The 14,422-nt window shown below is 37.8% G+C and overlaps 1 protein-coding gene across 2 annotated transcripts in view; it reads right to left on the minus strand.

Annotated features, from left to right (window-relative positions):
* Positions 1-14,422, minus strand: part of LOC122813289 (FRAS1-related extracellular matrix protein 1-like) — a 1,751,891-nt gene that overhangs the window by 1,506,908 nt on the left and 230,561 nt on the right. For both annotated transcript variants that reach the window (XM_044085535.1, XM_044085536.1), the window contains exon 8: positions 3,739-3,870. In XM_044085535.1, the coding sequence (XP_043941470.1) occupies positions 3,739-3,870 (132 nt within the window). The remainder of the gene's footprint in view (positions 1-3,738; positions 3,871-14,422) is intronic.

The following is a 14,422-nucleotide window of genomic DNA, read 5'->3' on the forward strand; positions in this document are numbered from 1 at the left end:
ATTAATTCTTAAAACTCCAATGCCATATTATCTTAAAGTGTCTATGGCTATTATACATACATATTTACAGTATATCCAGAATCAAGCAGCTCGACATCAATTGTCATCACAACTGCTAACTTTCATTCCAGGTGAGACTTTATCTACCGTGCATTGGTCATGTGAATGATATTGGTTACAAAAGATTTGCAAGGTACTAATATCCTTTTTTATCTTCTGTCTTTGCAAGGTATTTTATATATATATATATATATATATATATATATATATATATATATATATATATAGATATGTATATATAAATATATATATACACATATATTATATATACATATATATATATATATATATATATATATATATATATATATATATATATATATATATATATATATATATATATATATATATATATGTGTGTGTGTGTGTGTGTGTGTGTGTGTGTGTATATATATATATATATATATATATATACACATCTATATATATATATATATATATATATATATATATATATATATATATATATATATATATATATATATATATATATATATATATATATATATATATATATATATATATATATTTATATTTTAGGTGAAATGGCAGTGGAGTTTTTAACCAGATTGTTTAATGAAATCTTAGAAAGTGAGAGGATGCCTAAGGAATGGAGAAAAAGTGTTTTGGTACCGATTTTTAAGAATAAGGGTGATGTGCAGAGCTGTAGTAACTACAGAGGGATTAAATTGATTAGTCACAGCATGAAGTTATGAGAAAGAGTAGTGGAAGCCAGGTTAAGAAGGGGCGTGATGATTAGTGAACAGCAGTATGGTTTCATGCCAGGAAAGAGCACTACAGATGTGATGTTTGCTCTGAGAGTGTTGATGGAGAAGTACAGAGACTGTCAGAAGGAGTTGCATTGTGCTTTGGTAGACTTAGAGAAAGCATATGACAGGATGCCTAGAGAGGAGTTGTGGTATTGTATGAGGAAGTCAGGAGTATCAAAGAAGTATGTAAGAGTGGCACAGGATATGTATGAGGGTAGTGTGACAGCAGTGAGGTCTGCGGTTGGAGTGACGGATGCATTTAAGATGGAGGTGTGGTTACATCAAGGATCAGCTCTGAGCCCTTTCTTATTTGCAATGGTGATGGACAGGTTGACAGATGAGATCAGACAGGTGTCGCCATGGACTATGAAGTTTGCAGATGACATTGTGATCTGTAGTGAGAGTAGGGAGCAGATGGAGGAGACCCTGGAGAGATGGAGATATGCTCTAGAGACAAGAGGAATGAAGATCAGCAGGACTAAGCCAGAATATATGTGTGTGAATGAGAGGGAGGAGAGAGGAATGGTGAGGATGCAAGGAGTAGAGGTGGCGAAGGTGGAAGAGTTTAAATACTTGGGGTCAATAGTTCAGAGTAACGGTGAGTGTGGAAGAGAGGTGAAGAAGAAAGTACTGGCAGGATGGAGTGGGTGGAGAAGAGTGTCAGGAGTGATTTGTGACAGACAAGTACCTGTAAGAGTGAAAGGGAAGGTCTACAAGAGGGTAGTGAGACCAGCTATGTTATATGGGTTGGAGACAGTGGCACTGACAAAAAGGCAGGAGTTTGAGCTGGATGTGGCAGAGTTAAAGGTGTTAAGATTTGCACTGGGTGTGACGAGGGTGGACAGGATTAGGAATAAGTATATTAGAGGGTCAGCCTAGGTTGGGAGGTTTGGAGACAAAGCCAGAGAGGCAAGATTACATTGGTTTGGACATGTGCTGAGGAGGGATGCTGAGTATATTGGGAAAAAGATGCTAAGGATGAAGCTACCAGGTAACAGGAAAAGAGGAAGGCCGAAGATAAGGTTTATGGATGTGGTGAGAGAGGACATGCAGGTGGTTGGTGTGACAAAGCAGAATGCAGAGGACAGGAAGAAATGGAAACAGGTGATCCGCCGTGGCGACCCCTAACGGGAACAGCCAAAAGAAGATGATGATGACTATACATGGTTGACATTTCTGAATGTTGAAGACCATATGGCCGAGACCATATGATCGACATTCGAAATATCGATCATGTAATAAAAAAAAAAAACACAACAATAACTTACCTTCACACTACTAGCAGGGGGGGCTACACCCCTCTGCACCCCTGTACCTTAAACATACTACAGTGCGGAAGATGGAAATCTTTCCATTCCGCACTGTACGGAGATACCAGTTCTGCTTGCTCATTATTTCAAATGTCAATCATATGGTCTCGGCCATATGGTCTTCGACATTATGAAATGTCGACCATGTGAAGGGGACCCATATATCTATATATATATATATATATATATATATATATATATATATATATATATATATATATATATTTAGACACACACACACACACACACACACACACACACACACACACACACACACACACACACACACACACACACACACACACACACACACATATGTATGCATATGTTTAGGTAGGATGACAAAGGCAGACCTCTGCAAAAGCATTTAGTCACCCAAACAGTGATCATTTTATTTATTTTTCTACTTATTTTTTTCAAATCCATAACCCTCTAGTGGATTGGAGCGGAGTTCATGAGTCAATTCACAAACAATTGGATCGTAATAATCTGAGCACTGTGCTTCAAAAATGTTACTTTTCACTGAGACAGCTAAAGAAAGAAGAAAATGCAAATACTATAACTTTCTGACAAAAAATGACCTTTCTTGAAATTATCTAGGATGGTATTATATATGTAAGCAGGATGAAGGCTGGCACAGGACATTTGTCACTGTATAAGACATTAAGTGCACTAATCACAATGTTGTGCATTTTAGCTGGACTGTTTAACATTTCTGGGTATATTCTGGACTAGAGACACACAGTTGCCACCACAACTCTTGGGCACAAGGGTTGTCTGCCTTGTCTCATTTATAAGTTCCTTAGACTTTTATTTTTTGATTAGCTAAAGCAAATCCTACTAAGTAAATCCAAACCCAGATAGTAATGTTCATTATTTTTCTGTCTAATTCTTTCTGCAGGCCACACAGTTATACTTTGGGGGTCGAACTAGCTGTTGCATGTACTGAGTAGTCAGTGTCAGAGAACATGCTAAAACAAAGCAGCTGAGGACATACCAAAACATCAATAGCACGAGCACCTGATTTAATATGTATGATACTGTAAATGTCAAGAGAAGTGCTAGCGTATTATATTTTATTCTTAGTCTGATGAGCAGTTTGTAAGACAAAAACGCTTATCTCATATTTTAATAAATAATTAAATATGCTTCTGTGGAGCTACTAATTTTTGTTTCCTTCTTGTTCAGTTCATGGAAGTTCCATCTACATTTACCTACTGTGTGACTGAATAAGTTACTTAGTCAGACAGTGCTCCTGGGTTGTCCCTGAAAAGGACAAGTATGTCTGCTGGGCATATCTGGGTCGCTAATAGTTAATAAAAATGAAACACTAGTGAAGACTGTAAGATGAGGTATGGTTGATATAATAAGTTTGTACTTCACCACAGCAATAAAATGATGTGAGATGAAATGCAAATCATACCGAATGTTTTAAATTTATATAGAAACCAAAGTGTAAATAATACTAGATTCTTATAAAATATCAATGTAAAGGTAAAAAAACTGCAATGATTTCATGGTGCTGTTTTCTAGCAAATTCAGAGGAAATTATGACATTTTTACTTCCACTTTTTTTTTTTTTTTTTTTTTGGTTGTACCTCTTACTGTGAGTCGTCCATGCTGTAAGCCTTCAACAGTCACCAAACGAACAGCATCGATGTTGTCATTATCAACAATCTGAAATTTCTCCCATGTAATTGGATGTGACTGTCCTTCTAGTATATCCAGTCCTAAAAGAAAAGAATTGATATATTCAGTTAGAGATAGTTTTGTATGTAGCATCAGAATCTGCTTTTGTAAATATAAGTTTTGGCCTCTCATTCGGCTCCTTCATCATCCATACAGCTAATGTTCAGAGGTATTTACTAGGCTCACTACCACAAGGGCCTTTTTAAATGTAGCCATGCATCCCAAATCTCTGAAAAGTGCTGTCCCTTATTTGAGAGTTATATGCAATGTTCATAAAGTGTGACTTAAGGATCTATATATACATTAACCCTTCTTTTAGTCTTGGAATACAAATGTACATTGACATCAGTATACCTACAACACAGCAGGACACCTGGTTGCAGGAATGTGGCTGGGAGATTGAGGGACAAATGGCCACAGTAGAAACAGCCACAAGGAGGGTAAAATCTGCAGAGGACAAAAGCGTGTAAGTTCTCATTAGAGCATGCTGCTGACAGAAATAATCAGGACTCAGCAATGAAGAATAGCTGTGGCTAGGAAGTATAATGGCACAAAAAGGTGTGTACTGTAGTGACCTTGATTCCAACATGCTGCAGCTTATTAGCTCCAGTTGCACTTGTCACTGATGTGGGAGACTAACATGTACTCTGTTCACAATTTCACAAACTACATCCCTACTGTGTGCGCATATAGTTCACACAATAATCTGCAGCACTAGCTATATCTGCACTATTGCACTACAGCTCACTGCCTTGATCTCTGCTGTTGAGATGTCCTCTGGATGCCTTGGCAATACCTCAGGAAGTGTGTCCAATTGATACAAATCCCTGGAAGGCTATGTATTACTTCAGCATGCCAGCTCTGTGACTACTGTACCTGTTTCACCAGTCAGCACATTTTGTCACTGAGCTAACATCTTCATCTGCAAATAGATGTGGACATGTAACCCTCATTTTCTCTGCTGGAGTCCCTGTTTGCATCCAAGGTATATTGAGCTCTAATGTATGAATCCCTGGACATCCCAGCAAAGCCAGAACCCACCTCTACTTCTAAGATCGAATAAGCCTACCTTCTGCCCCCCCAGCTGACCCTCTAATGCTAAGGATGACAGTCGACCTCCATCAATAGCATTGGAGAAGGAAATCCAGTCTCTGCAACAGCAGGTGTGGTTTCTAAAGTAAAATAAGTGAGACATACTGCAAATGTATCACTTTCCTGATACCAGAAACAAGAAATGCAATCAGGCTGAATGCCCTCTTACAAAGGTTGGAATATGCCATGCACCCAGTGGCACTTAATTCTCTTCACAACACTCTGTTGTTGCAAAGCACTCTAAACATGTCTGTTCACTTTACTTTTTAACAGCATCATTGCAGCTCATTTTAGAAAGGCAAGGAGCTCCCAACTACCAGACCATACTACCATAGAATACCTCAGGTTTTATGTTAATACAGCGCTGAAGTACTTCCATCCTCTTGCCATCAAATGGGAGAGTGCTTCACAACTTTATCCATTGAGATCTAGCAAGTATGATTCATTTTCCCTAAGAAGAAACCCTTCCAACTTATTCACAGGGTTATAGTTTTTAGAAAGGTGGTTCCAGCCAGTTGGACTAGCTTCCTGATGTAAATTAGCCTTAACGTAATATGTCTGAGGGAAAACTAAGAGTGTTTTCCCGAAGGTTGTAAATACTACTGCTCCATGGATAATGGGAAGTTATATTAAAACTGACTACAGAGAGACTGTTTAGTATCTAGCCATGTGCTGAGAAATGAAATGTTACAGAAGTACTTTTACTTCTGTCATGGTTTTAAATAACAAGTCTCTCACTATGTGTCATTAGTATTTTGGTAGTAACATATGTGTCACTTTCTGCTTGTAAGTGTTGTTACAACTGTATTATCACCAATATGTTCTTTTTATCTGATTGTGGTTATTCCCAGAAATTGCTGTTATATTATTGTGATTACAAATGTTATTTTTATTCCCCGTGTCTACCATGAGGTACCCCTCTCTATGTCCATTTGTCCGATTAGTTCCTCAAATAGATGCAAGAGCCATATCCCCTTATTAACTAACCAGAGTAACAGCCCAATAGCTCCTGCAGTCGGTCAACATTCCTGTTGGAATCAGCAGTACAGGATGCCATACCACCTCCCGATCCTAAGGACGGCAGTCTGTGTCAACCTCTCAGTCCCAGCTTTCCAATTCCTGTCCTTTCATCACCTGAGATGCTACTGGATTTGGGTCATTTAGGTCATATTCAGGGCATTATCTCTCAGGTGCATAGGCAAGGGACATGAATTTCATTGTTATTTTGTGACAGGCTTGCTGTCAAGTCAAGTTCAGTATTTAATTTCTGGCTGTGAGTAAGTCATGGTCTTTATTTATTTATTTATTTATTTATTTTACCATGGACATGGCAGGAAAGGATCTTGGGATCAGTCTCCATACTCATTTATCAAATGAATAAAACCACAGGTCTTCCTCTGATATATACCAGACATTCCAACTGTTAAATACACATTAAATGATAAGGCATTTAGTGAACTGCTTCTCAATATGTTAAATGAGATTCCGAGACATTGAAGGACAAGAGAAAATGCACACGTCTTCTTATCATAATTCAAAATAATTATAGCTGATTAACTTGTCTATGCATGTTTGTGTGCATGTATGCCTCTACATGCATAGAATATTGCATGTAGAATAAAATATAAAATGGCTGCCATTTTATATTCACAGTGTACTTTTAGACCTGTATAGTGTGGATATCATATTTAGCTACCAAGGGATACCAAATGTTTTAAAAGCTATGCATTAACTAGATAGCCTAATCCTAATTTTTTTATTTATTTTTATTTTGTTTACTAAGGTAGAGCACCGATAACAGCATGGCCATGGTCACATGGTATACTGTAACAATTTCAGAGAGAAAGTAGCACAATTATTACGAGATCTTACACAGTCAGGGGTCGACTAGATAAAAATAGAAGGTGATATTCAGATTTTTACTGATGTTTTGTATATGCTATAATCTTATAAGCTGATAAAATGTGCACTGTTACTCTGCTATGCAAAATATTTTATTCTACATGCAATATTCTATATGTTCACTTATTTGCAGTTCTTGCACCATGTAAACAAGCGGATATGTATTCCTAATTCATATTTTTATATTCATGTAGTGATCAGTCTTCCTAGGCCTTTTTCATAAAAGGTGACAGTCTTGGTTAGATTTAGCCAATCAAAAATGAATAAACAAGTAAACTGGACAATTTTAGATGAATTGATGGATGAATGGTTGTATGGATGGGTGAATGGATGAACACCAACACAAGTAAATAATGGATGGATAAATGAATGAAAGAATGAACACATACATACATGCATATTTATCATACATAAAAATAAATAAATGAATCCCTTTTTGAAACCATTAGTGCATTTATGGCTGTGGTTATTTGAACTGCACTGGCTAGTGGCCATTGGTATCCAGACAACTATCAGTATCTAAATCAATTATTTTATTTCTCTCCACATGAATCTGGAGCATTCAGTTCCTGTGCAATATCCCATTTTTGCCTTTATGTTACTGAATGATTTCAAGTATGCTCTTGCCTATTTTCCCTTGAAGATTAGCAGAAAATGGTACTGTAAAATGAAATGTCTTTTTTACATTTCTTTGTTTCCATATGGTATATACTCTCATTTGTTATTTGATAATTAGGGATGTTACTTCCACTCATTGCTAGAGACAATGCATTTCCTTCTTTACCTTTCCTTTCTTATCCTTTCTACTGGCGATGTACACCCACTTTTTACTGTGTTCAACTATTTACTTACTTAGTAGTACTGCGGTGGTGGTGCTGCGGTAGCGTTGTCGCCTCACAGTTAGACGTTGCCCGTTTGATTCTCAGTTAGAGCGTCTTCTGTGTGGCGACATGCGTGAACGGGCATTCCTTCATTGAAGGTTGTGCATTAGGCCCGGCAAGCCAACACATAAAAACTCTACTGCCAATCATTAGCGGACCGGAGTTCCGCTGTGGCGACTCCTAACCGGGAAAAGCCGAAAGATACAAATAAACAAACAATTTACTTACTTGTTTACTTATTTGATTGTCTGTTTGCTTTGCTTTGAATTGTTTTATTTTGTTTTGCTTTGCTTTGTCTTGCTTTGTTTTGTTTTGTTGTTTTGTTTGGGGGGTACTAATTCCTTTGGGGTAATTCAGGCTCAGTTTAGAGTTATGATCTTGCGATGAATCTGAATTGTATGTATACAGTTCATTGTCATAACCTCTGAGATTCTCTTTGCCAGCAGTGGTGCCAGCTTTGTTAATTTTTTTCTTTCCTCCAAATATTTATTGATGTTAGCAATCAGTCTGCTGAGGTTTTCCAAATGTTTGCCAGGGAAACACTGTTATATGCTACAAAATTATATTTCCTGCATCATGAAAAAAGTAATCCAGACTACCAGCCTCTATAATAGATGTCAGTCTTATGAGACAGGCCATGACTTTTTTCAACTTGATTTCTAAATGGGAGCAGTTGTTAACATAGTCGCTACTACTGAAATAGTTTGGTATTGGTATAATAAATATACAGGTAGGATTTAATCCTTAGCTACTTGCAAACTAAATGTATTTCAGCCAGAAGTATTAAGTGCTTGAAAGGGGTCTGCTTAAAGGTGTATATGGCTAGGTATCTTATGGTGCCAAAGATTGCTTGTCTAGTATGTTCCTCTGTTCCTATGTTGCAAAAGCATGAGGCATGATTTACTGTCAAATGCAGTCACTTAAACATACATTGTTTGGTAAACAAAGTCATCAGAAGTTACTGAATACTGGCAAAGCAAACAGGCAAAAGTTAGAGAAATCAGAACTACTAGCTTATGGTTTTACTGCAAGACCTACTATATAATGTGTACCTGAGAGGACTGCTAGATTTGGCAGTGTGGGAAATTATCAATAAGCCCAGTGTTTAGAACTTCTGGTGTGGTGCAGAGTTAAATGGAGGTAGTTTCTATCCCTCCAGCCCAAGAAAGCCAAAATGAATGAAAATCTTCATAGACTGAGAAATGCAGTCTGCCTGGAGGAAGAACAAGTTAATGAAATCCTGAGCAGGAGGATAAGTGATGAAACTGAAAAAATAACGATCAAAAATAGTAAATTTCAAGCTAACAAGCTGCCAAAGAAGGTGGATTCAAATGAACAAGGTAATGACAAACTTATATGAAAAAAATGGATAAGATATATCATGAGGTGGTCAGAACTAATGAACATATCTAGGAATATATTGAGAGGACAGATCACAGGTTGGAAGAATTAGAAAATAACTTATACTCACACTGCAGATGAGATAGAAATGATGCAGAAGAATGACTGTGATCACATGATTAGGTTGGCTGCGATGGAAAGCTTAGTAGAAATGGAATACAAGGGGCAGGGGTGATTTCATATTTCTAACATCCTATTAGGAAACAAAGGAAAAATTGTGTTAAATTTATGAAAGAGAACTTTTAAGTACAAGGACCAGCCTTCTGATGGAAAGTATTTTGTTGGGCAGAGCATGCAGGATATTTCATACAGGTAGCTCTTTGATGCTTTACCTACTGAATCCTATTATTATAAAGATCCAAAAATTAACTGAAGGAGCTATTACTTAGTGAACTGTGGAAGAAGAGCAAAATATTGAAAAATGGAAAGCAGAGGGTCATTGTAGGTTCATAGGTTCATAGGTAGGTACTAGGCTATCTGCCTGAAGGCATTTATAAGCCTAGCCAGAATGTGTTGGCTTTCGCCACCCCCTTAGATTAGTTCCCTGTGCCTCTGTCCAGCAGAGCCACTGAAATGATCCCCGGGGTAAACTTTCTGTTTCACATCCACTCGTCAAGGTTTTAGAAGAGTGCTAGTGAGGAGCTCTGCCTAATGTAGATTGGATTCTTGTTCCAAAGCATGGGAAGTCTCTGGGACAGGAATCTATCCCTCCAGCACGTCCTACTTATTGTTGTGGTGAGGTTTAGATCCCTAGACCATGTGGCTCAAGGGGATAAGGTTTTCTTTAGGTGGAGCATGTCCATCAATTCTGGGTTGGACATGGATTGTATGTCAGGCAGAGATCACCTCTGAGTAGGCAGTATGCAACCGAGTACAGTTGGAGTTTCTTCAGTCGAGCTACATAAGGCATCTGTTTGAGGCCAGTGATCCTCTTGGTGAGGTACTTCTGTGGTCTTTCCAGCTGTTGCAGGTGTCTTGTAAGGTACATCCCAAATGGGGCGCTGTACTCTATGATGGGTCTGATGAGTGATGAATAGAGGGGCACAATGACCTCTTTTGATCTGGATGCAAACACTTTTGTGATTAGGTGGGCCACGTAGAAAGATTTTCTAACCACATTGGCAATGTGATTATCAAAGGTGAGATTACTATCTACTTGGGTCCCCAGATCCCTTATTATGTCTTCCATATTTAGGGGACTACCACCTATGTGGTAGTTTGTGGGTACTTTGTTTTTTTCCAAAGGGGATGACTATGCACTTTTTGGCATTTGGCTTGAGGCCGTGATTTTGACACAAGGTATCCGTCTCAGTGAGACCCTCTTGGAGGATGTCTGTGTTAACCAGAGTGTCAATTATAGCCCCTAGCTTGCAGTCATCGGTGAACTTGGTCAGCCATAGTCCTCCTGTGCTTGCCTGTACCTCCGAGAAGTATATGCTAAACAGAAGGGGTCCTGGGACTGAGCCCTGCGGAACTCCACTTGTAACCGGCTTAGAATCTGACCTAGCTCCTGCAACTCTCACCATGTGGGTTCTGTCCATGAGCCATGAGCTTGTCTATAATACCAGAATAGGGAATGGTGTTGAAGGCCTTTGCGAGGTCTGGGTAGGTTGTGTGTGCCACCTTTACCTTGGTAGCTATCTCAAAGAAGTTCACCAGGTTTAGGAGGCATGATCTGCCCTTAACAAAGCCAAACTGAGTAGGGTCCAGTGTTTGGAGGTTCCCAGTGCCTCTGTTAATGAATTCCAAGACTGCTGTCTGTACACTAGGCTAAGAAAGACCAAGTTCCTCCCATGTTTTGAAAGTGTAAATCTTGAACTTAAGATTCACATTTATATATATTCGGCAATATTAAAAGTCTTCTTTCCTACTAGTCTAAAAACATGTGCTGGAGCTAATATTGTTTTAACCAAATAAGAACAGTGACAGCAATTTAAAGAACATGGGTTCATAGTTCATAGGTTCATAGGAAGCTACTAGGCTAATAGCTAAAAGGTGTAAAGGGGCAAAAGATAGAATCAAATCCAAGGGAGGCAAAAAGGGCCCGATGGCAAAATATTTACTGGTTAAAGCTTATTCTGGCTAAAGTGTTGAGCACTATGTTGGCTCTCTTGGTTAAACATTACTTTCTTTTCTAATTACTTTATTTTCCTCATGAAATTTCTTAACTTATTGCATGATAACATGCAAACTATGTGGAATTTTCACTGATTATTTCAATTTAATTTGAAATAAAGCAGCTTATCTGTAAAAGGAAGAGGGTCATAATTCAACGTATCATTCCAAAGAACCTTATAGAACTCAAAACTAACTATAGTGACAAATAGGACAAGGATAATAATTTCAAGAGGGACATTGAGAATCAAATCCAATAAGATTAAAGTGAGTGGGATTGGAATATGGCTAGCACGAGCGACCTGAAAGGTTGCATAAAAAAGTACTGAAATATGCTAACTCAAATTCATCAGGAAAATTCAGTGAGACTTCTGCAGAAAAATGTTAACCTTAAAAAATAAAATTGAATTCAGAAAAAGAAACATTTAGACAAAATAACAAGAGCAGAGATTGCAGGATAGAAATTCAACAGCAAACCGGGTGATGCCTTTAATCTCTAAAAAGTGGTTAAGGAAGAGGAATAGTTTCAAAGTGCCAGGTAAATCTGTGAAAAGAAGAATACTGTCTGGTAACCAATTAAAATATTTAGGTGGCCTGGAAAAAGTCATGAAGCTAGCTTGCCAATAAGCTTGGATATTACAAGTAGAAATGTGGTTACATAAGAACATAAAAATGTTATATAAATTGGCTGACTTACTTGTGGTGCATATTTATTTCTGGGTGGGACAGAAAGAGAACAGGACTACAGATACAATACCAGCATGGAACAATGATTTGTTGTATTGGAAGGAAAATAAATGATGGTAGTAGGATCCATATTACATATAGATTCATGTTCATTATTATTGATGAAATTACTATAAAGCTGCTGAAGATATTATAAAAAGAATGAGGTTTTCAGGAAACTAGTTATGAGGGGATCTCTAAAATGAGAGTGACATCAAAAAAGAACAGGTCAGCAGTACATTATATATGATTTAAATGGGATTAATATTTATTTCCTGGAATATGAATTTGCAAGTGCTTACTGACAAGGCAAAGGTGGAATAAACGCTCCAACACTTAAGAAGCAGGAGAACAGGGATAATTATTTTTGAAAGAAATGCACTTAAATAAAAGAGAACATGAGATGCTAATAATAGAAAGTATGGGAAAGGTTTTTGTCTCAAAAAGTACAGAGGGTAATAAATAGGGGTATTAATCACAATAAGAATAGGAATCTCCATACAAATAGACCAGTTTTAAACCATGATTATAAAATCTTAATGGCACTTTTGGCTGAGAGACTGGTATAAAAACTCCCTAGAATGATAAATAAAGTTCAGGGTGGTTTTATTGAAAATAGTAGAACATTTGATAATGTATTAAAGAACTACATTATACTAAGACTTGCTGAAGAAAAGTGGGTGGGGGAGGGCTTAGTGATGTTGGTTCTTAATGCAGGAAAAGCATTCAGTAAAGTACATTGACAGTACCTCTGAGAGTTAATGTGCAATATGGGGCTCCTCATGAAATTTCTTAACTTATTGAGGAAGGTGATCTACAAATGAACAAATGCAATGGTTAAAGTAAATGTGAGGGTTATCTCACAATTTTAGGTGGAACAAGGAACTAGACAAGGTTGTACTCCCTGTCTATTACTTTCGCAATATATTTAGAATTATTCATATAAAAAAATCCAGCAGTCCGAGATAAAAAGGTTGGGATAGGGGAAGAAGTTGAAGCGAAATCACTGTGTTCACAGATGATGTTATCATTTACCTTACTAATTCAGAAAGAGATATTCATGAGTTATTTAACATACTAACTGACTTTGGTAGAATTTCCGAATATAAAATTAATATAGATAAAACTAAAACTATATATGTTAATTATATGTCTTCATACACCATAGTGGCAGAGTTTTCCTAACTATGACAATTCTAGGGAACAAAATATCTAGGAGTTTGACTATCTAAGACTTCAAATGACTCCTCAAAAGAAACATGGGAGCCGGTAAGGGCAAAGATCCTGGTATTAATTAGGCACCAAAAACTTTTACTGCATCATATATGCAACAGAGAATACAAGCAGCAAAATGTATATAGTATTTCTAGTACTGTATGCAGCACAAGCTTTTGTGTATAATCTGGGCAGAAGTTACTGGAAGAAAATCAAAATGCAGATACTGGACTCTATATGGGGTAGCAGGGCTACAAGGGGGAAATAGCACAAAATGATTTAGCTCATACAGGAAGCAGACCTCACACAGTTCTGCACCTTCAGGAATAGTTTAGAGCAGCACAACTGAGCTTAGTGAGTAATATATTTAACCAAAATCACTTGTCTAAATGGAAATATATGTTGTTAGGACTAGAGGTTTGCCATAGGATACAAAAAGAATTAAGTATATGGAGACAGGAGCTGTGACAGAGAAACAACATTTTACTAAAGCAGATGTTTGAAACAATAAAGGGGACATTATGACCCTAGCCCTGAGAAGCATTCTGCCATCGCCCAGTATGATACCACAGTACAAGGACAAAATGATTGACTTCAACAATTGGTTAAGCTTCTGGTGTCATTCTAAGGGGATCCAGTATCTGTCTCCAGTATCTGTCTGCTTGGGATGACATGGTCGACAGACCACGATGCTTTGCCACAGATGGCCTGCACCTGTCACCCATGGAATTCCAGATACTGGCTAAGGCTCTTGCTGCCCCTATAGTGCCTTTTTTAGGCAGGGTTCAAATAAATTAACCACCATAGCTCCAGAGAGCACCCCTGCACCACCAGTCTATAACTCAAACCACACTTTTCGGCCATGTAACCTGGACCGAAACACCAAAGGCGGAGGTGTGTCCATATTCATTAAGGATATACACACCTCCAGGCTAGTTGCTCAGCATAATGCATCTGAGGTTATACAAGTGCAACTAACTCTGGGCAAAACTGCAATCCAAATTGTAGCGTGCTACAGATCCCCCACCATGCCCTAGGATTCCCACTCCTCTTTTCTTGATGTACTGGAAAATATTAGGGTTCAACCAAACAACCTAATAATGGGCGACTTCAACTACCCCACCATTAACTGGGGAAACTACTTGTGTACCAACTCCTTAGCTCAACGCTTTCTGGAATTCATAAACTCCAATGCCCTAGATCAACTTATCCACACCCCCACCAGGGGAAACAATATCCTAGACCTAGTCATTACCAACAT

The sequence above is a fragment of the Protopterus annectens genome, chromosome 10.part0, assembly GCF_019279795.1.
Source record: "Protopterus annectens isolate FY-2018-M chromosome 10.part0, PAN1.0, whole genome shotgun sequence".
NCBI classification, from domain to species: Eukaryota; Metazoa; Chordata; order Ceratodontiformes; family Protopteridae; genus Protopterus; species Protopterus annectens.